Source organism: Euprymna scolopes, chromosome 13 (assembly GCF_053919585.1).
Source record: "Euprymna scolopes isolate OS-2025 chromosome 13, ASM5391958v1, whole genome shotgun sequence".
In the NCBI taxonomy this organism is placed as follows: domain Eukaryota; kingdom Metazoa; phylum Mollusca; class Cephalopoda; order Sepiida; family Sepiolidae; genus Euprymna; species Euprymna scolopes.
The window spans coordinates 34,922,076-34,946,134 of record NC_136494.1 but is presented as its reverse complement, the minus strand read 5'-3'; the positions used below and the strand labels follow the sequence as shown (position 1 = coordinate 34,946,134).

Here is a 24,059-nt window from a genome sequence, read left to right as displayed (position 1 = left end):
ACAAAAACAAATAAAAAAAACTTCTCTTCTGCATCTCTGTCAGAACTGTTCAAGAATTCTTGAATTTTTTGCGCAGAAGAACAATATATATATATATATATATATATATATATATATATATATATATATATATATATATATATATATATATATATATATATAAAAGAATTTTAAAAAATTTAGGGGGATTAAAAAATTTTGATGGCTATTTGGAAGAAAAAGGGGCGGGAAATATAGTTAAGAATATTTTCATGGGTTGAAATTTTGTTTTTAAATGAAACAAAAATAACGATGCAATTTTGTCTTTTAGTTTAAAAGAATTTCTATTTCAGGCATTTTTTTACAATAGCCGACAAAAAACACACAAAAAAGTGGGGTAACAAATAAATATACAACAAATAAATTATACCAAAGGCAAGATAAGTCAATCTTGTACTTCCTGGATAAGTTTTTAGTTTGTGTGTTTTAACTTATTTTAAAGCGTTTTTTTTTTTACTTAAAAACAGTAGTTTGAAGACGAGTTAAAATGCGGAAAAAAATGACAGTCTTCTTGCAACTATATAGAGCCTCGATAATCGCTCAAATATTGAAAATTAAACAAAATGCTGTTAGAAACACATCCAATACTGTAATGTTCGGCCAGTATTTTGTTTAATTTTCGATTTCTTTGAACGATTATCGAGGCTCGACATGGCTGCAAGAACACCACCATAGTTTTTTTTCATTTTATCTCAACACTCTTGACACTACTTTTGTTTCAAAGTAAATAAACGCTTTAAAATAAGTTAAAATACAAAGAAAACATATCCATGTAGGTACAAGAGCAATTTATCTTGCCTTTGGTAACATTTATTTGTTGTATATTTATTTGTTTTCCACCCCACCCCCTTTTTTGTTTTTGTTTTATTGGCTATTGTATAAAAAAATGTCCTCTATTTCTTTAAAATCCTTTTTCGCGTATGTCTCTGGCATCAATTCTGAACAGAGTCTTTTCCCCGGAAGGAAAGAAATTCTCTCGTTATTAGATTTTTTTTTCCAAAAAAATGATTCTTTACTTCAGTTGAATGTTGGGACATTTTGTGTTCTTATTTTCCATTCATTTGAAGAAATATAAATGAGGCTATTCCATCATATATCAGCCACAACGACATGACTGTCATTGATAGTAGCTCGTTTCATGAGTTGGTAAGCAGCTTTGTTTTTGCTGTTCGGATTGTTGCAATATTCCTCGGTAGAAGAACCGATCCCGTCATCGTCCTCGCCCTGACTGCCATCGATGAAGGAAGTCTGCATAACGCAGTGTCGGCGTGAGAGGGGGCTCTGGTCTAGCGGGGGCAGATGCGAAGTCAGCTGCTGACTTTGGGAAGATGATTTTTGGAAACGCCGTCTTCGGTAGCAGTATACTATGATGACCGTTAATAGAAGAACGAATATTAGAGGCGCCACAACGCAGGCTGCTATGAGCAGGATTTCTTCTAAACCTGAAAGAACAAAAGGAAAAGACTTTTGAATCATTTTTTTTTTAGAAGATGTACATCCAAATCTTTTGTCAATATAACATGGGAGACAAAAACATCATTAACAGAAGCATCATCATCATGAAGGTGACAGTGGCTAAGTGTTTAACGACGTGGACTGACAACCTGGGGGTGCCAAGTTCGAATCCAGTTTATTCTACAGAAAACTTTTACTTAGGGATTTTAGCAACCTTCATATGGCTCCTCTTTCTAGAAAAACTTCTAACTTTTTTTTTTTTTTTTTACAAGGTAGTCACCACTTATCAAGGTTCGGAAGCCACTCGGGGATAAGGGTTATTGTGTTTACAGTACGTTAGTGTTGGAGATTTGATAAAGTGTCTTAGTTAAGGGGGCGATTCATCAGGAACTTGTTTACATTGGACTTGAAGACATCCAGGTTGTAGTCAGGTGGGAAATAGGCAACCGGAACAGAGTTCCACAATGCCAAAACTAATCATCTGATTTGTTCAGAATGAATGAATGATGCCCAAGGACAACAACAACAACAACAACAGCAGCAGCAGCACCATCGGTTTAGCGTCTTTTTTAAATATTGGCATGTGTTGGATGGCTTTTAGAAATTAACTTCCAAACTAAGTTATATCTGGCCAGGTCTTTGTTTATTTATCTTTCTCTCAAGCTCATCGGTATTCTTCCTTGTATTTTTTCCTGGATCTTTCCCTGTGAACTGGATGTGCTAACTCAATTTTGGAAATGGAAATCTCTCCAGAGAAGGCATGAAGCCACTTGGTGTCAGGAACTAAAAAGACATACTGCTTCAAGAAAAAAAACAAAACGAAAACAAACTCGTCAACGATAAGTGTTAGATGGATATATTCCAACAAATAAAAACAAAAACATTCTTGCCCCTTTTTTAGAAACATGGCTTAAAATATGTGAGGGCTATAGGACAAAATAAGGGAAGCGAGGGTTATGCGGTTGCCGAAAGCAAACCAAAGTTCTACTTTCTAATTTCCGTCTGCATCTTATCTATTCTTTAAATGTCATCATATCATTGAAGTAAAAAAAACAAAAAAACAAAAAAACAAAAAAAACAAAAAAATCATTGAAGTCAAAAAAACAAAAAAACAAAAAAAACAAAAAAAACAAAAAAAAAACACCATAATATACAAGGAAACTAAGATAAGAAAAGCCCTAGAAAGGCGTGTTTTTTTTTTCTTGGCATTAACTGCACAAGTGAAAACAGCTGATAAACATCCGTATATACAAGCCTACAAGCTGTCTCTTTCAAAACACATCTGTTGTTCACTTGCTTCATGGCGAGTTTCTGCTGCTGTTCTGGTAGTAATTTTTATTCTCTTCCGTCTTCTTGTTGGCCCTGTCGGTGGGGCATTAGAATACGCTGACTGCCCCCCTGCAGAGGGTAAAAGTCCCTCAATGGGGGTCCTGGATATGACCTTAAACTATATCCGATGGTGAGGCCCCAGCTTGCGGGCTCTGGGGAGTGTGGAGCCACCCTTTAATTACCATTGCTCCCAGGTCCACTCTGACCCGGAGTGGTAGTACCTGTTAGGGTCCCAACTATGGGTTAAATAGAAACTGACTTGCAAAAAACAAATATATTCTATTAAAAATTTTTCTTCCAAAATCACCGGATTCGGCATTAAATAACCTGAAAAGGGTTGATATGCCGTAAAACAAAAACAACCAATCAATCAACCAAATCCGTCTTCTTGTTTCCAATGTTAGAAACTTAGTTCACATGAAAATAAATAAATAAATAAAAAATCATAATAAACTTGATAAAGCATTTTTAATTAATGTGGGATTTCCTTTTTGTGTACCGTTAAAATATTTTATAGCAAGCAAGTGTGATGTCACACATGATGATGATCATTATCATCATCTTCATGATCATCGTTATCAGCTTAAATATTATTACTGATTTTCTAATTTTTTACAGATGTTCCAGTGGAGGTATTTACATAGTCCATAATGTCTGTGTATAAGAGCCGTCCCCCAAAAGAACCTTGCAACCTGCATTTGTTGTCATTACTGATATCTGCCATCATTACACAGAAATATATTTTCATATCTTACTATATATATCAAGATAATTTTCATACAGATGCCATATTAAAAACAGGGATGTAATTTTGGATTCTTCAAAACAAAATTACTTCTCATGGTTTGAAACAGAGAATAATATTTTGGAAAAACGCACAGCAGGATTTACAAAGAAACTAAAGAAATTGCCAGTGAAAACACAATTGGGGAAGTATTTTATATCGTAAAAATCTTTTTGTGTAGCAAAAATAACAAATATTGTCAAAAAAATTCCAAATGCTAAAATCAAATTAACTCTTGGTGTACAATCATTTTAGTTTTTTATTTCTTTACACATTATTAAAGTTAAGGTATTATATTTTTAAAATGAGTTATCATTTGATTTTGACTTTTAAGTGATTATTTTAAAATGTTTCATATTAGTAGTGAAGTTATATTGCCAATAACATGTTACAACAATAACAAAGAAAATTGGTGCATCAAAAGCAAAGTGTGATCTATAAGCTTAAATGTTGTAGCTGTCTGATTTTTAAAATCCAGCAAAATAGTTTTATGTGTTCGATATAAATATCATTTGGATATACAGCTTTAAGGGTAAAGTGACCTTAGCAAGAAAGATTATAGTGGCCGATAGCAAAAATCATCTGAAATAGAGAGGAGTTTGTCACCTCACCTCTCAATTTTCCTACTTAGTGGGGCCAATGTGTTTACTCATAATCGCCTAAAAAAGTAGAATCTCATTTTGAGGGTAGGGTTATTTAGCGAATGATGTTAATCTACAATACCTTTTTAAAAAAATTTTTTCATGCTAAAAGTATCTCCTGATATGTTTTAAATTTAATTTTTAATTGATGAAACAAAAGTCTTCTACCTCTCCGTACTAATTAATCGTTTGAAGTATGGCAAAATATATATTTTCAGAGAGACATAACATTTATTTATCGATGCAAACCAAAGGAAATATAGAAAAATTTATCGTAAACAATGACTTCGTTTGAGCTAAAAATAGTTTTTATATTTGCTTTGCAATCTCAGACTCAGTAGAAAGCATTTTGGAAATGACAAGATAAACCCACATTCATTCTTCCGGTTTGTTGATGGGCGCAACAACAAAGACGTCATATTTTTTTCACATTCTTTTCCTCCTTTGCAGCACGGGTTCGAGCTTGTCTGCTTAGTACCACTTTTTTTTTTTTTTATCAACAACCATCCTCCAAACACCCGGGCAACGCCGGGCATCCAGGCTAGTTAAATAGTAAAGCATTACATACTAATAAAGAAATGCTGAATGGATGGTCTAAAAAGCCACCTACAAAGTTACAAACAAGGAAGGAAGCTATTGTAATTGTGGGCTATTATCCTCATCTTTTTTTATTAGTTGTTTCACGACGTTTCGGGCAACTATTCCTCTGGCCTTCGTCAGGTGGTAACCACGACGGATAGGAACTCAGGTGAGAACTGTCTGAAGATAGCGGTTTCAATCCTACCCAAAGCCGGCCAAAACGTGGTGAGACGACAACAACTACGGAAAGCAGTAATTGCAGTGAATGCAGTCAGGAGATTCAGAGTTCCTATCCGTCGCGGTTACCACCTGACGAAGGCCAGAGGAATAGTTGGCCGAAACGTCATGAAACAACTAATAAAAAAGGTGAGGATAATTGTCTGCAATAAAAAAAAAATTAATAAATAATACTCATCTCAATGAATTCCAATTAAAATAATATAAACCCGCATTCGTTTAATAAGACAAGTTAGTGAATAAGATCAATAAGTTTTTATATTTGATTTGCAATCTCAGATTCAGTAGAAAGCATTTTGGAAATGACAAGACAAACCCGTATTCGTCAAGTTAACAAATAAGACCAATAAATAGATATTAGAAAGTAGAATCTCGATTTTTTGTGCCTGTGTGTGAGGAGACACAATCTATTATATACGGCTCAATCATGTTGACACACCAGTTCTCGCCAGATCACTAAAAAGTAAGCAACGTTCAACCTGGCCAGTACCAGATGGGTGACCATTTGGGAAGGCGAGGTACTGTATGTACTGCGAGGTAAAATACCAGGTTGAGAAAATGGCGCGGTCTATCCTTCTCTCGAGGGTGGATAGGACTCTCTTAAGCTGTGGTAGGCACTCCATCTAGTTATGGCGTCACGATAAAAAATACCCTTGATAGCCCTGGTGAAGCAACAAGTATTCAGCTACCGACAAGATTTGAATTACACTACAAACTCGTGTAGTGAGTTCAATCTCAGCTACGGTCACGCTGGATGGTGTGAGGAGGTAGTTTAGCAAAGGATCTTAATCTAAAATACCTTTTTTTTTGTATGCTGAAAGTATCACCTGATATGTTTTACAGGAGATGGGAAAACATTCATTTATGAAACAAAAGTCTATTACCTCTTACTAATCAATTTGAAGTATGGCAAAATTAAGATTTTCAGAGAGAGAGAGGGAGGGAGACGAAGCAAGGCAAGTCAAGCCAAGAGAGGAAGAGAGAAAAAACAGGAAAAGAGAAAAAAGATAAAGTGAGAGGGAGAGAGTAAGAAAGAGAAAGAGAAATAAAAATCGTGCCAAATGGAAGAAAAATAAGGACATAAAGCTCTCGCGATTTGACTTTTTCTTATTACAAAAAAAGAATTGGAATCTCGTTTTTTCTGAATTACAAAAAGCAGAATTCCGCATACTTACAGTTTTTTTCATCACTATTATCTAGAGCAGCACAGTTTGGTATTTTGTTGCATCTCAAAGAACTGTCGATACAATACTGTGGAATGTTATCACAGTCAGCTTTTCCACTGCTTGTACAGCTTTCACTGCCTTGGCACAAAAACCCTGAGCAGGGTCCTGCAATTAACAATAAAAAAAAGCATTTTAAGTGTGACTTCCAAAAAAAACAAAAAAAAAAAAACAGCATTTAAAAAACGGTTAATTTTTTCCTGAAGTTTTCGGGGTTAAAAAGTTATTATTCCCTTAATTTTTCTCTGGACTGTTTTCTTATCAATATTTTTTATACCATTTTCATTTTTCGTCTTTTTGTCTCATACTGAGACTAAACGTTTTGTGAACGACTTTTTTGTGGAAATCACCCCAGACTAGGCGTGAATCCACTTGAAATAAAGAGCTAACAAGAATAAAAGATGATTTGGTCTTGACGGTAGGAGGAAAACAGTCAGTAAGAAGTAAGTTCCACAAGCTTACAATTCTTGGAAAGAATTTACCGAGATATCAAAACAGAAAATTGATGGAGATCACTAGATCAACAAATCAAACAAGCTGGAACAAAGGAAGCAGGGAATAGTTCAGACAATTCTAAAGAACAATAGTATTTATAGAAGAGACCGAGACTAGCAACATCACGTCTATGAGCGAGAGAGAGAGAGAGAGAGAGAGAGAGAGAGAGAGAGAGAGAGAGAGAGAGAGAGAGAGAGATTGCAACAAAGAAGAAAGGGTGGAACTGATTAAATTACAGATATGTTTCTGAACTTTATCAAGAATCCTCAGATAGGACAGAGACTTCCCACTTCCTTCATCTTTCGTCATTTCGTTTATGCTGCTCAATGTCTTAAGCGGTCGATTATATGGTTTTAGTCCATCAATATCAATGTGGAACACACTTTGGAGTTCTCAGGTGACTGACAGTGGATGACGTGGCCACACCAGTTAAAATGTACTTTCTTATCGAGGCTTGTACAGTGAGATTTAAAAGTTTATCCATTCGATGTGCTGCTTTGTGTGCCTTTAACGTTGTGTCATCACAACCGAAATAAGTGCATAGGTCGAACATGTATGCTGTCGTTCTTCCATATGATGCAATCTTTTCATTTTGTAAATTTTTTAACACCTGTCTGAAGACGTTTCACATGATTTATATAAATTGTTTTACCTGTTGTGTGAATCAATTGTAGGTGAATTTATGTTGCATTATTTGGATTCTTCAGACTACAGTTCTCATCTTGACGAGTGTCGTTTTCACAACATTTCATTCGCTGTAACATTAAACAATCTTCAGGTGTATCTTGTCGAACTCTGGAATGTTTCTGTCGAACTCTGGAATTTGGATGGAATTTCGAACGGAACCCTTTATTTACTTCATGGAGGTAGTATACTCTCATTCTATCAGCCACGACTGGATAGAGGTACTAAGTAATTCGCAGTTGTATTTTTTAGTCGCCCACATTGAGAATTGAACCTCAACCTTCAGGAGAATATCACTTTTACAACTCACTTTTCCAAGTACTCTAACCGCTGCGCCATGAATCTTTGTGGACAAAAATTCTTAAACATAGGTGAATTTATGTTGCTAATTCTATTTTAGCTGATGTTTGACACTAATATGCCACCACTTATTAAGGTGCAAAACCAATCGAGGATAAAGGTTAATGAGTTGGCAGTTTGATACCTTGAAAATGAGTGAAAATGTCAGAGTTTGATTATTTAAGGACGGCTCTACAAGAATTCATTAACATTGGACTTGAAGACGACCATGTTATGATTAGACCTTTTTTTCTTTACATAGGCGTCACCACTTATCAAGGCCGAGAGGCCACCCAAGGATAAGGGTTAAAGAGTGTACAGTAGTCAAAAGGACAATATAGTAATCGATAGTAATGGAAGTTCGGTAAATTTGTTAACTTAAGTGGAACAGCTCATCAGAAACTTGTTCACGTTGGACTTGAAGACAACCATATTATAGACAGCTGGAAAGCAGGAAAACGGAAGACAATTCTACAGGCGTGCAGATCTAAGAAAGAAGCTTTGATCATGGAATCTACGTTTAGGTTTAGGCACAAATAAAGAGTGGGGGGAATTATTGATAGTGTTTTAAGCTAGACGAGTGTTTCTTGTGAAAGTTTGGCGAGGGGGGACCATAGATTGAAGCTCAGTCGAACACTTATAACGATAAAGTAGAGACAAACTCGCAACATCTCTTCTGTGAGATGTAGGTTGCAGTGAAGAGAAAAGGACATCTCTCACAAGGTCACGAAGTCTATTTTGAACTCTATCAAGACAGGATAAATCCTTTCTAGCAGCTCCTGCCCAGATGTGGCAACAGTACTCCATCCTTAGACGTACCTGGCTCTTATATAGATAGAGAATAGCATCAGCAGTGAGATATTTACTGGATCTGACCAGTTTTCCAGCGGCCTTGGCAACAGATTTGATGTATGTATTCTATTTAAGATCAGGAGTAAGGATCAAGCCCAGAAGCCTGTCAAAACTTGAGGCCTCCCCAAGACGAGAGCCATTCATTTTGATTGATGCCAGATGGGGATCAGAACGTTGATGATGTAAAGATAGAAGCTTGGTTTTAGATGCATTAAAAGTAACCAGCCACTCCTTTCTCCATTGTACAATGTGATCAAGATCAGAGGAGAGAGAATCAGAGAGAACTTGGTCGTTTATTGTCTTAGATGTGCTACCATAGATGGTAGTGTCATCAGCAAAAATGTCTACAAATGATGAAATGATGTGATTTGGAAGATCATTAATGTAGATCAAGAAAAGAGTTGGGCCTAGGATGAACCCTTGAGGGACTCCAGCATTAATACTGTGAGCTTCTGATTTTTGCCCATCAACTACTACTCTTATGAACCTATCAGAGAGAAATGATTTAATAATTGAGAAGACATTCCCAGCTATACCATAGCTGGAGATTTGTGATATAAACCTGTATGCCATACCCTATCTAAGGCCTTTGATATGTCAAGAGCAATTGCCCTAGAAAGGTTGCCTCTATTGAGAGATTCGCTAATCCTATGAGATATAACTGTAAGCACATCTAGCAGAACGGAAACCATATTGTGTGTCACTAGGAAGGTTATTTTTTCTGAGATGGTTGATTACTTCTCTATTTAACACAGATTCCAGCAACTTACTCGTGACGCACAGGAGACATTGGCCTGTACTGAGACGGGGATGAACGATCACCTGAATTCTTAAATACAGGGCATCTGGATGAGATTTTCCAGGGTGATGGGAAGCAATTCTCCTTAAGACAACGTTTAAACAGTTTTGTAAGTATGGGCGCTAGTTCTGGTTGAAGTTTTTTGAGTACTATAATTGGAATACCGTCAGGGCCAGTTGCTTTACTGGAATCAAGGTTTTTGATTAGCTTGGCAACATCATGTACAGATATTTGTATATCACATAGCGTGTTTTCTGATACAAGAGGAAATATTGGGGGTTGGCGGCCTTGGTCACAAAGGGTAGAATTAGCTGCAAAGTTCTTGGCAAAGAGTTTGGCTTTGTCTGATGCTGACAAGATTACCTCAGGTTCATTGATGATAGTTGGGATAGAGCACATGCTTCTGTTCAAGATTCTGTTTGCTATTTGCCAAAACTGGTGGGAACCAAGCTGCTGCTCAGCTACTTTGGACTTGACGGACTGAGCATTTAACTCTCTTGGGTTCTTTATTACTTTCTTACAATGGTTGCTGGCAGTCCTGAAAGCGGCTTTAGTTTCCATACATCTATTATGTTGGAAGCAGTGGAAAAAGTGATTTCTGTGCACAATAGCAGCAGCACATTCTGGAGAAAACCATGGTTGACTGTTAGGTTTTTGCTGGAACATTTTCAAGGGTATAAAACGGTCTATACCTACGATTAATAATTCCGTCAGGTCTGATACTATAGAGGACACATCCTTTTTAAACATGGAATGCAGAGGTAGATCCGATATAAATGTACGGAAGCTATCCCAGTCAGCCATAGTGTATTGATATACTGTACGATGGAGAGGTACGTCTGAGGACTTATTACATTTCATTTTTATCTTAATTGATACAACTGAGTGGTCGGAAGATCCAAGAGGAGACAGAACGAAAACTGAACATAGTTCAGGGCAAGTTGTGAGAAAAAGGTCTAGTAGAATCGCATACTGGCCGGCATTGTCGGGCACACGGGTGGATTTGTGAACAATCTGAGTGAGGTCATAAGCAATGGAGAAATCATGACAGAACCTCCCCTCATCATCGGTTTTGTTTGAGTTGGTCAACCATTCCACATTGTGAACATTGAAGTCACCACATACGTGAATGTTAGCTGAAGGATAAGCTGATAAAACTTAGTCAATTTTCTCAGATATGCTTTTAAAGATAGTAACTCCGCTGTTATGGGGGCGATAGAGAGTAAATATAAATGCAGTAGTGTGAGCTAGTACAACCCGGAAAGAATAGATAGGGTAAGTTAGGGTCTTCTTTGGAGATGTCCCTACCACATGGAAAGCCATCTTTAATATAGGCACATATTCCATGCCCATGGCGATCTTGGGGGTCAGATTTGGAAGTTAAGTTAGAGTATCCTTTTATTGCGAACTCTTCTAGGGAAATAGTCTGTCCAATGCCAGTTTCGCTTAAAAATAAACGGTCTGGGTTAGTCTCCTGTAATTGGGCTTCAACTCTGGGAGGTTAGAACGTAGACCCCTGATGTTGGAGAAGGAGACATGGTAGTGGCTATGTGGGAATATGAAAAGCAACGTCATGATAATGTGTTCTACAGACAGGAAATATTTGGCAAAATCTTTATTCATGGACGTTCTGTCTAGTTCTAGGTACTTAGAGGAAAAAAGGAAATCATTTACAGTGGTTGTAGCTAGACGAGAATGTTTTTACTGTGAATGTTTTACAGAAGATACCTCTCCTCCCATAAAAGGAAAAGGTAATCCTTGGGAAGATAGCATAATGACCACAGCACAGATACTACAGTACCCCACCCATCCCATAAAAAAGGAAGTGATAATACCTGGGAACAATGCTAAAGAGGAGTTAATGGCTGAGAGGAAAGACACAGAACAGATACTACATTACTCCTCATAAAAGAAAAAGCATTAATATCATGAGGAACGAACATATTCCCCTTAAACCCCCAAAGAAAAGATAATTCCTGGGAGGATGTTTTCATGATAACAGAACAGATATGCTCGAAAGGAGGAAGTAGTGCCTGGGAGAAATTTCTCATGAAAACAAAACAGATACTACACTAGCTCCTTCTCTCTAATGAGGAGATAATTCCTGGATGGATGGTATCATGAGAAAAGGACAGATATTATAATATTCCTAAAAGGAGAAAGTAATGTCTGGGGGAGGCTTGAAGACAATAGAACAGATACTACACTAACTCCTCCTTAGAGAGATGGAGGAAGTAATGCCTAGGTAGATGATTTTATAACAACAAAACAGGTACTACATCACCTTCCCCCTTGAAGCCGAACATTTAAAAATAGTACATTAGTTTTAAATAGTATAATAAACTGGATTTAGCATTTAAAAGATAGTACAATAATACAATTTAATAGAAGTAATAGTATAGCCTCCACTTCAGACAGTCAATTACCAAAACTAATAGACAAGTAATTAGTGAAAAATACTTTAGAATAAATTTAGTTTTAAACATAATTTGTTTTCTAGCTACCCTCTCAGAATCACAAGGATACATCTACAGAGACAAATCTATTAAAGTATTAAAAACTCACATTATTTGTAAAGTGTTTTATCAATTGAAAAGGTCGATCAGTGCAAGGTTTCAGTCGTCGACCTTTTGCAAGATTTATTTTTTTGTTGGATATTTGAATTAGTTCTAATGATTATGCCATTATAATAATTGTTGTTATTCTTGTTGTTATTCTTGGTAACGTCGGTTGTCGTGAAGATCACAAAGATGGGTTTATTTGTGGAAGAAAAAAAGGAGTTGGAAAATTGTTGAGGTGGTCTTAGAATAGGGAATCATGGCAAAGAAGGGACATAGTGATGATATATGTTGGGACAGATGATTTTCGTAACGATGGTGGTTGCGGTAGTGGATTTAAAGCATCAAGATTGTATCATCATCATCATCATCATCATCATCATCATCATCATCATCATCATCAGTACCCTTTATTATCGTCGGTGCAGAAGGTTCTTTTTAAACGATTATATATATTTTTTTAATTCATAATACAGGGTGACCCCCCCCCCCAAAAAAAACGGGCCCTAACTCTGATTAGGCCCCGTTTCTTAGTATTTTGTCCAAATGAAATGAAATTTTGGTCATAACTAGTTTATTATATTCAAAACATCACATCGAAACACTAGGGGCTTTGGCCTTTTTTCTCCGTTAACTGTAAAATGCTCAGAAAAACAATTGAATGTCCTCTGTATTTTTTGGGTCACCCTGTATTATTACATGTCACCATGATTAATTTATAACTTTTTATTTCAGATTATTAAAGTATCATAAATATTTTCCTGCAATATTTTCACACACTTTGACTCTAAAACGACCTTCTTTCGTCAACAGAAATAGTGATCTTCCATCATGATAATGCTCGTTCTCATATAACTCTATGGATCAAAGATCGGGGAGAATTTGGATAGAAAATCCTGCATATTCTTTTAACCTTGCTCCCTTGGATTACCACTTATTTTGAGGATTACAAAACCATTCAGGTGGCCTTAACAGCACGAGATGAGATTAAACATGAGATTTATATTTTCTAACAAAATCTAAGGAATCTTACAAGCGAAGAATTTATAAGCTCGTTGACAAGTGGAATCAAATGATACAAAGCAAATTTCTTCATTGTTATGAATAAAGATTTTCAAAAACAGTTTCTATTTGCAAGATGAAATTCTAAATCCGCAAAATCTTTTACACTGACTTATTAATATATCAAGACCATCACCTCAGACTCTACTGCCATCACACCAATTCCGTCTTTATTATCATCACTACCACCACAGGGAATCATGGCAAAGAGGGATATGGTGATGATGTATGTTGGGATAGGTGGTAATTACAATGGTGATTGTGGTTGTTGATGTAAATACCAAATCTCCATTAGTAATATAGTAAATAAATTTCTGAGGTTATTTGCTTTGTGTGTTTGAAAATATTGGCATAAAATGGATTAACAGGAAATTACATCCATTTATTAATGCAAAACAAAACGATGAAGAATCTATACTAAACAATGGCGTCGCTTGAGCTAAAAATAACTTTTTTTGTTCAGAATCATCATGAAACAATTTTGGTTCTAGAAAAACTTTCACACTGACCTATTAATATATCAAGACCATCACCTCAGACTCTACTGCCATCACACCAACTCCGTTTCTATTATCATCACTACCACCACTGACTATTGTTACTGTGCTGTTACTATATATGTGTGCTGAAAGAAAAAAGAACTCTTTAACTTCCGTTTGTACTTTCCGGAAGTGAGCAACTTCCCTTGAGTTTTCTTTCCTTTTTCTTCTTTCTTTTAAATAAACTGCAGACTCACAGCAACTTGTTCCCTGCTTTGTTATCAGTAAAATAAAGTTTCCTTAAAACTCAGTCTCGGACTTTTTCATAACAGTTACTATCACTAATTTTACAAATAAGATAACCATATCTTTGACTTTACCATAACGGTCACCATCATTACCTCCATGTCTACCACTAGCATCATTTCCGTCATCTCTGACTAACAAGCACCACCATATGTTTCTACCAAGATAGCTACCACAAACTTTGATACTATCACGATAATCGCAACCACTTCTGACTTTACGGAGATAACCAACACCATCACCTTTACAAATAAGATAACTATATCTCTGAATTTATCACTATAACGATCAACATCTATGGATAGGTGGTAATTACGATGGTGGTTGTGGTCGTGGATTTAAAGACAAATACCAAATCTCCATGAGTAATATAGTAATAAATTTCCGAGGTTATTTGCTTTGTGTGTTTGAAAATATTGGCATAAAATGGATTAACAGGAAATAACATCCATTTATTAATGTAAAACAAAACGAAGAAGAATCTATACTAAACAATGGCGTCGCTTGAGCTAAAAATAACTTTTTTTTGTTCATAATCATCATGAAGCAATTTTGGTTCCAGAAAAACAAACCCACATCCGTTTCAAACAATTAAGTCAACAAATAAGATCAATAAATGGATATTAAACACCAAGAATTGATATATTGATATTGTGAAATACACAAAAATTATCAATACATTTTTACATATATAGGGTGTTTAGAAAACATTGGGATTATCTCTATATAATGTTAGGTGTGTATATATATATATATATATATATATATATATATATATATATATATATATATATATATATATATATATATATATATATATAAGCGAGATAAGACACTGATAGAATTCAGATGAAAAATCCTGATCGATATTACTTGAAGTTATACTTTCAAGGTGATCCTAACCAAAAAGGAAAAGCTCAATATTGATATATATATATATATATATATATATATATATATATATATATATATATATATATATATATATATATATATATATTATAAGCTTTATCTCCTATTTGGTTTTATCGAGCTTTTACATCTGGTTGAGATTATTTTATAAATATTAATTCTTTAATATCTATAGTTTTGCCATCTTGGATCATTTTGGTAAACTTAACTGTAATTCTTATTTTTTTAAATATATATATATATATATATATATATATATATATATATATATATATATATATATATATATATATATGTATTCCCATACATAAGATTCATTTGTAAACTACTTAACCGATCATTATAAATTTCGAAAACAGGTCTGCAAGATGTAATGTTGGGAAATGTGGGCTATGTTTCCTATAATTTACATTTATGCAAAGAGGGTAAAATGTATGCGGAAGTCCTTCATGAGAATTTATATACCTCCAACAAAACGGCTGAAAAAAAAAACAACAAAAAACCCCCCGAATGTTTGGGGTTTCTTGTTTCAATAAATCTACGATCCTCACATTCTTATCTGGCATTAACAGAAGAATAGGTTTAACAACTTTTGCATTTGAAATAAATACACTTTCTTTGAATTTTTTGTGATGAAAAAAAAATAGAAAGTCTGCCATCAACATCGGTGTTTGACAAAATATTTATACTGATAACACATATTTATATTTATACTGATAACTTCTACTTTTGAGCTTGAAGCCTCTTGTGAAAAATGGCAGATGTATGTAATCATATACCTCCAACGAATGACCTTTACTCCTGATCTAAAATGGAATACCTACATCAAATCTGTTGCCAAGGTAGCTGGAAAAATGATGGGATCCTTCTATCGATCCAATAGATATCTACCTGCTGATGCAATTCTCTACCTATATAAGAGCCAGGTACGTCCAAGGATAGAGTATTGCAGTCACATCTGGGCAGGAGCTGCTAGGAAGACCTTATCCTGCCTTGACAGAGTTCAGAATAGACTTCGTAGACTAGTGAGAGATGCCCTTTTCTCTTCCCTGCAACCTCTTTCTCACAGAAGAGACGTTGCGAGCTTGTCTCTGTTTTATCGTTATTTTCATGGCAAGTGCTCGTCTGAACTCCAATCTATGGTCCCACCTCACCAAACATTCATGAGAAACACTTGTTTGGCCTTAAACATGATCAATAATTTCCCCCACTCTTTATCCGTGCCTAAGTCTAAATTTAGATTCCATGAACAAAGCTTATTTCTAAGCACTGCACACCTGTGGAACTCTCTTCCATTTACATGCTTTCCAGCTGACTACGATTTGACCATCTTCAAGTCCAATGTAAACAAGTTCTTGATGAGCCGTTCCCCTTAAGTAATCGATTTTTACCAAATTTACACTTTTAACGATTACTATGATATTGTCCTTTTGACCACTGTACACTCTTAAACCCTTATCCTAGAGTGGCTTCTGGGCCTTGATAAGTGGTGATTCCTTTGTAAAAAAGAAAGAAAAAAAAATCATTTCCATCCTATGGCGATAACATCTTAATAAAGAAGGTTGAAAAATATTATGTCAGTTGTTCTAGGATCTAGAGTCTTTATCAACATATACAGAAGGAATATAGTTATTTCTATATTTGGACAAGTAAAAACAAAAGTATGCAGCAGGAAGGACATATCAACACCTCTGAAGTTTTATACTCTTCAAGGCTTTCTTAGAATCTGTGATGAAAAACAGATGTATTCTTTGAATATTTGCTATGCTGATGACACTAATGACGAGGAATGAGTCGGTATAAGGGAAATAACCTCGAAAAAATATCAGAGTTACTTCCCTGTAGTTAATGGCTGTAAATTTTAGATATTTTTCATCTGGGATAATACTGATCACGAAGATATCAACTTTGTGGATGTTTGTTTTATCCTTTTTGGGTTTTAGCCAGGCATACATACATGCATGATGATTGCAACGTCTTGTCAGACGAGTGCTACTCACTCCCTCAGACACTTAAAGTCCATGAGCCCAAAAATGACTTCTCTCGCCACCGGACCATTTTTATAGACAAATGCCTGAGGGAGTATCTATACACAGATGATGTTACAGAGTCTTAGCTTTGCACGACAGCTAAGTCTCTCTCTCGGTTCAAAATGTTGAGATCCAGCAACAAGCAAGAGCAAGATAGCCAGCAACAAGTTAAACTGCAGACCAGCTTAATGCGGGTACTGGTCTCCCGTTTTATGGTTTTGTAAATCAGAGATTTGCTTCTCCTAGAAAGGTTGCCTTCACGACGGCTTACAGGAGCCCTCTCCACCCCAAAACGATTACATACATGCATACATGCATACATACATACATACATACATACATACAAATAACTGCCCTTCATATAGTAGATTAATCAGATGTCATATCTTAGAACGATTCTATTTAACTTATAGAGCAGATTTTGACACATACAACTTGGTTTTGTATTTTTCAAGGTTTTCTCAGCATTTCTGATGAAAGAGCAAATGTGAATATTTGTTTTGCTGATGATATTGCATGTGTGTCCGCTGATTTTTAATAAGTTGAAGATCTTGACAGAGCTTAAATCCTCTTGCGGGATCAAAGTGAACACGGGCATATACAAAATCTTTTTGTCTTCTGCAGATAATATCGCAATAAAATGGTTAAGAAATGATTTATGTTTCTTGGCCCAGTACTTTCAAAATCCTTATCTGTCATTAACAGAAAGAATAGTAACTTTGGATAAGTAAAAGAAAAAAGATATCGAGAAGGAAGGGCTTTTAACGTTTCTGAAGTTAATACTTTACAACGCATTGATATTGCCTATTGTTGTATATGCAATTGAAACAGATACTACACTTTGAGGTATTTATTTGCTCCCCCACTGAGCAAATTAGGCACAAGGCCGATTTTTAAAGTGAGGAGTGAAGGGGAAATGGGGACCAACTCCCCGGGGAGTAGGGGAGCTGGATAGTGACAATTGGTATGAAGGGTTGCCCCTACATTGACCAAGGTCTTATATGTGGGGTCGCCCCCACATATGGTCTTTGCTTGCTTGAACAGATGGTATTTATTTGCTCCCCCACCGAGCAAATTAAGCATAAGGCCAATTTTTAATGTGAGGAGTGTAGGGAGGGGGAAGGGAAAAAGGGGACCAGCTCCCGAGAGGTGGGAAATGGGAGCTGGTTAAAGGTCAGGCATGTGGGGTTGCCCCCACATCTGGTCTTTGCTAGTCATAGCTAGTCCTAGCTAGTCATAGCTTGCAGTATCTGCCGGAACAGATGGTATTTATTTGCTCCCCCACTGAGCAAATTAGGCACAAGGCCGTTTTTAATGTGAGGTAAAAACCAGCTCCCCTAAAAGTAGGCAAAAAGGGGGCACTCTGGTTACCAAAAATAATAATTATCCCAGTATAGAGGGTTTCCCCTCCATTGACTGGTACAAATTATCTTAAGTGCAGTATCTGCCGGAACAGATGGTATTTATTTGCTTCCCCACTGAGCTTATTAGGCACAAGGCCGTTTTTAATGTGAGGTAAAAACCAGCTCCCCTAAAAGTAGGCAAAAAGGGGGCACTCTGGTTACCAAAAATAATAATTGTCCCAGTATAGAGGGTTTCCCCTCCATTGACTGGTACAAATTATCTTAAGTGCAGCATCTGTCGGAACAGATGGTATTTATTTGCTCCCCCACTGAGCAAATTAGGCACAAGGCCGTTTTTAATGTGAGGTAAAAACCAGCTCCCCTAAAAGGGGTCACTCTGGTTACCAAAAATAATAATTGTCCCAGTATAGAGGGTTTCCCCTCCATTGACTGGTACAAATTATCTTAAGTGCAGCATCTGTCGGAACAGATGGTATTTATTTGCTCCCCCACCGAGCAAATTAGGCACAAGGCCAATTTTTAATGTGAGGAGTGAAGGGAGGGGGAAGGGAAAAAGGGGACCAGCTCCCGAGAGGTGGGAAATGGGAGCTGGTTAAAGGTCAGGCATGTGGGGTTGCCCCCACATCTGGTCTTTGCTAGTCATAGCTAGTCATAGCTAGTCATAGCTCGCAGTATCTGCCGGAACAGATGGTATTTATTTGCTCCCCCACTGAGCAAATTAGGCACAAGGCCGTTTTTAATGTGAGGTAAAAACCAGCTCCCCTAAAAGGGGTCACTCTGGTTACCAAAAATAATAATTGTCCCAGTATAGAGGGTTTCCCCTCCACTGACTGGTACAAATTATCTTAAGTGCAGTATCTGCCGGAACAGATACTACACTTTGATCTTGTCCCGAAGGCCAAGATTGTTGTATATGCAACTGAAACATAGACTATACTAGATGATGCTTCAAGTAATTTGAAATGAAATATTTAAGAGCTGGATTGTGCATCATCATAATACCCACCAGGTACCCCATTGAAAAACCTTGACACTGCAACAAAAAAATTTTGATGTACAAAAACAACCCTAACATAGGAAAGAATCGTTGCCACGGTACCACAGATGAAGAATGCATGACCTTAAGAGATCTAATTCAAAATGGCTTCTCCTAGTCATGCAACAACCTCTGATTAATAGCTGGCCTATGAGAGAAGAGTTATACTGCCTGGAAGTAGTTATTATCAAAGGCAATAAAATCCTTACCTTGACAGCTGTGCAGAAGTACGGAATCCCTTCATTCTGTACATCAATGCGTAAATTGTATGCTAGCAAATGCAAGAGGATTGTTTTAATCAGGTTTGGATGCTACCTTCAAACAAATCAGATCCCAATGCTGCACTTGCATCATGTCTTTTCAAGATAGACAAAGGAATGAAGATATCAGGCAAAAGCTTAATATTAACAGCTCAATCGATGCCATTATTTGGAATAGAAGAATAACATCGCATGGACATGTTTCCCAGCTACGAGGCTTCAGTTATACAAAGAAATCATACAAAAAGATTTCATTGAAGAAAGACTAAGAGGACAGCCACCAAATGGATGGGCCAATCAGATAAGTGTTGATACTGGTATGCAATTCTTGACAGATGAAAGATTGGCTCAAGAATGTGATACGTGATGCAATTTTGTTCTCCAGTATATGGCGAAGCTCTTTGAAGTGTAAACATAAATCAGGTAAGTTCAGTAAAAATCACTTTGCTAAAAGGTTTTTTTAATGTATGGAAAAGAAAACAGCCAAAATGTTACCACATAAAATTTTTAATCTTTTATAAATTTTGTATATTTTTTATGAAAAAAAAAAAAAAAACGAACAAAAAATCATCTTACCATCTTCAGCTGTTCGGACAGCAGACCAAGCCAGCTTGAAGCCACCATCTTTGTTTTGATTGTTATGACCAGCAATGAATCTGAAAATTGAAATTATTGTTACGATAAGTAAGATAATGTCATAAATTATCTCCCTTGTTGAAGATTATCTCCCTTGAATAAGAAATCACTAAATGACTATCAAGAGTTATTTCTGCTGTTTGCTTGTACAAAACAAATCTAAGCTGAAAAAAAGTTGCTGTTAAATGTGTTGTTTTGAAGATAGAATCGATAAGTCAACGAATGGGGATAAGTTGTCAATATGACCAGCCTTTTCTATAGTGCCAAAAATGATGTTTTACCAAATTTGGTGTTTTTTACAAACAAATCCTCTACTCTATAATAAAGAGTAGTGTGCATTTATTACTAAATATACAGTAGCATCCAAAACTAAGGGACAAAATTTGAAAACCTAATATTTGTTAGAAATAACAACTGTGAAAAGCTGAAATTTTGACGACTGGTAGTTGTTATCATCCATAATAACATACTAAAATTTGAATCATTTGCAAAAGATAGAAAAAGAATTATATCGGTCTTGTCACAAGGAAATCTGATCAAAGAATAAAGGAAAGGAGAATACAAATTTCCATAATGCATAATGAAACGTTTTCTTTTTTTTCTATCTTTTTCCATTTCTGATTTTTCACTGTGCTTATTTCTAAAGAAATAACTTCCAAAAAATATCAGAGTTACTTCCCCGTAGTTAACAGAAGAATAGGATTAAGCACATTTGAACAAATACATTTTCTTTGAATTTTTTGCAATCAAAGAAAATAGAAAGTCCGAAATATTGCAGTTCAAAATAAAATAACAGGAAAACTTTTGGATATACTTATCAGTGAAAGATAGTGTACTTGAAAAATTACTGCAAAATTATCAAGTAGAATTTTAATATAAGGTAAAATTATTTTACTATTCAGAATCTATGAAATCCAAATGGCATTCACGTTAAGCTATCATGCCATAAATTATCTCCCTTCTTCTAGTCTATCTATCTATTTATCTGTCTATCTATTTATCTATAGATAGTAGGGTGGTCAAAAAGTCAGGTAACATGTTAAAGTAGGGTGGTCAAAAAGTCAGGTAACATGTTAAAGGTAGAAAAAAAGTCAGGTAACATGTTAAAGGTAGAAAAAACAATATGATCCATTATAATCTCTATTCGTTTAATATTATTTGTTTAAATATTTGAGTGTAATATATATAGAGAGAGAAATGGACGACAATTAACAAAATAAACATATTTCATGTTTGTTTCATTTTATATTTCAATGTATGGTACTTAAATATACGTGTATTGCTAATATCGTTTTTTTCTTTAAAATGTTACCTGACTTTTTGACCACCCTGTATCTAAGTGATCGTGTTAGTGTGTGTGCAAAAAGTCTTTACCAAGCTCGTCTCTGAATATTTGGTCTACAGTTAAAATTTGATATATAGGGTATTTGGACCTGTAGCACACTTTAGATTTGGTTTTTAGCCGGCAAAAATTGTTAAAGGGTCAAAATTGAAAACAAAACATTTGGCTTCGGCAGGGCAAATAAAACATGACTCCTGCTGTTACTTTTGTGCAACACAAAATGAAACATTCGTAGCTCCAAACTGCTTTATTTTTAACCTTTCATATTCATATGTCGCACCTGAGCAGGTAAACCAAATTCATGATTATGTAGATAACAAGACAAGGCAGCTTGGAATGTTCTAATTAATTAATTACTTCTTTAACACACAAAAAACATTGATTGGTATATATATATATATATATATATATATATATATATATATATATATATATATATATATATATGTATATATGTATATATATATATATGTATATATATATATATGTATATATATATATGTATATATATATATATATTGAATATCTTTAACTTGGTGTATATATATATATATATATATATATATATATATATATATATATATATATATATATATATATATATACCAAGTTAAATATATTCAATAGAGAAAACTGTTTAATTTAACGAGATTATAAAGAGTGCTCAATAAAAATGAGCAATGTATATCTTTATTGATATAGACAAATTTACATAGTCGTGACACTGGACATGTTAATGTTTTGGACAGGTGGTCGGTCAAGACTACAAGTCCTCATCAAGCGACTATACTCAAATAGAGTGTATCGAGACCTTATCTAATAAAAATAACTCTAAAAACAATAGAAAAAGGAAAACCATTTAGTTTACCTTTCCCTTTAACCTAATGGTTAAAACAAACAAAAAAAAATATCTTATCCTTATCAAAGTACATTTCTCACCGGATAACATCCTCCATAAAATTTTTAACAGAAACACTCTCAAACTAAGTTATAGTAGTAGTGATAACCTTGAAAAAATTATCAAAAAACACAATAGAAAAATATTAAATAGCAAAAAAGAACCAAATATATCTGAACTCAAACACACTAGATCCTGTAATTGTTTAAACAAGCCTGAATGCCCACTTAAGCACAATTGTTTAATCAGATCTGTAGTATACAAAGCACCAATCGCTACTGAGGAAAACACAAATGTTAATAAATATTCTATTGGTATGGCTGGTAACACCTTCAAAGAGAGATTTTCCAGTCATAAATGATCTTTCAATAATCCCAAATATAAAAATAGAACATCATTCACCACATACTATTAAAAAATTTAAAAGATCTAAACCTGACACCAATTGTGAAATGGGACATTTAAAGGGAAACGAGCACCTGCAAATTTCTCAACTCACCTTGTTACCTGTGCTTAAGTGAAAAACTGTTTATTACCAGATTAAAGGATAGAGACAAGCTCCTAAATAAAAAAAATGAAACCTTAATTAATGGCAAACACTACAAATCCCACCTTTGTAGCGATTTTAATACCCTCTCAAAAACTTTGTTTGAACTATTTTTATCTTTTATTACTATGAACTATCTAAAAGGCCAAATTGTATTTTTTACATGTAAGACTTTGTTGCATACCTGGCTTGTTCTTTTATAAGCCATTTATAACCTTCTACCTAGAACCTCATCTATTATTGGTTAGCCATCCCAAACATGAACACTAAAACAGACACATAAATCAACCCCCACAAGCCCCCGAAAAACAATAAGACACATGCACCAATAATTATGCTCAGATTGTAAACATGAATGGTTGCATGTTTGCAATTCATACGAATAACATACTTGCTGCAATTGATATTTGACTAAGGCAAGAAAAATCACACAAGAAATTGAAAATGTGTCTGATCTAAGGTTTTAAACACCCAGAATTTGATTTTTTTTTCTTAGAAAAATGAATGCCTCTTTAAACAGGAGTTAACATTAAAAGCAAGGTACTTTTGATTGAGATTGTCAGACTGACTTCCTCATCTTGGTTGTTATAGTCTATATAAAGTGTGACTATAACAACCATCTTGGTTGTTATAGTCTATATATAGTGTGACTATAACAACCAAGATGAGCAAGTCAGTCCGACAATCTCAATCAATGAAAACACCTCATCTCAAAAAAAAAAAAAAAAAAAAAAATACAGACAATTATAAGGTACTTTTATAGCCATATGGGCAGCTTACAGAATTGAGGTGTGCCTCTCAGAGAGAGAGAGAGAGAGAGAGAGAGAGAGAGAGAGAGAGAGAGAGAGAGAGAGAGAGAGAGATGCGCACAAGGACTCTTAGTGGATTGTGTTTAGGTGGACTTCTGTTTTGAATTGGCCAGTTGAAGAATTCTCATTTGCAAGTTTGTTTTTCAATAGAAGAAAACGATTATCATTGTAACTCCCTCCTACCCATACATACATACATACATACATACATACATACATAAATATATATATATATATATATATATATATATATATATATATATATATATATATATATATATACAGGATGTCTCAGAAGTTGCCCACTATCGACTGACCACCACGGAGTGACCACCCCAATCATCATATCTCTCCCTCTTATTTT

General features: G+C 35.1%; 1 protein-coding gene across 3 annotated transcripts in view; it reads right to left on the bottom strand.

Annotated features, from left to right (window-relative positions):
- Positions 1 to 949: 949 nt before the first annotated feature.
- Positions 950 to 24,059, bottom strand: part of LOC145291965 (bone morphogenetic protein 1-like) — a 725,795-nt gene continuing 702,685 nt past the window's right edge. For all 3 annotated transcript variants that reach the window (XM_080137904.1, XM_080137902.1, XM_080137903.1), the window contains 3 exons: positions 20,040 to 20,119; positions 6,240 to 6,395; positions 950 to 1,481 (listed from right to left, as the gene is read on the bottom strand). In XM_080137904.1, the coding sequence (XP_079994030.1) occupies positions 1,129 to 1,481; positions 6,240 to 6,395; positions 20,040 to 20,119 (589 nt within the window). In that variant the 3' untranslated portion in view covers positions 950 to 1,128. The remainder of the gene's footprint in view (positions 1,482 to 6,239; positions 6,396 to 20,039; positions 20,120 to 24,059) is intronic.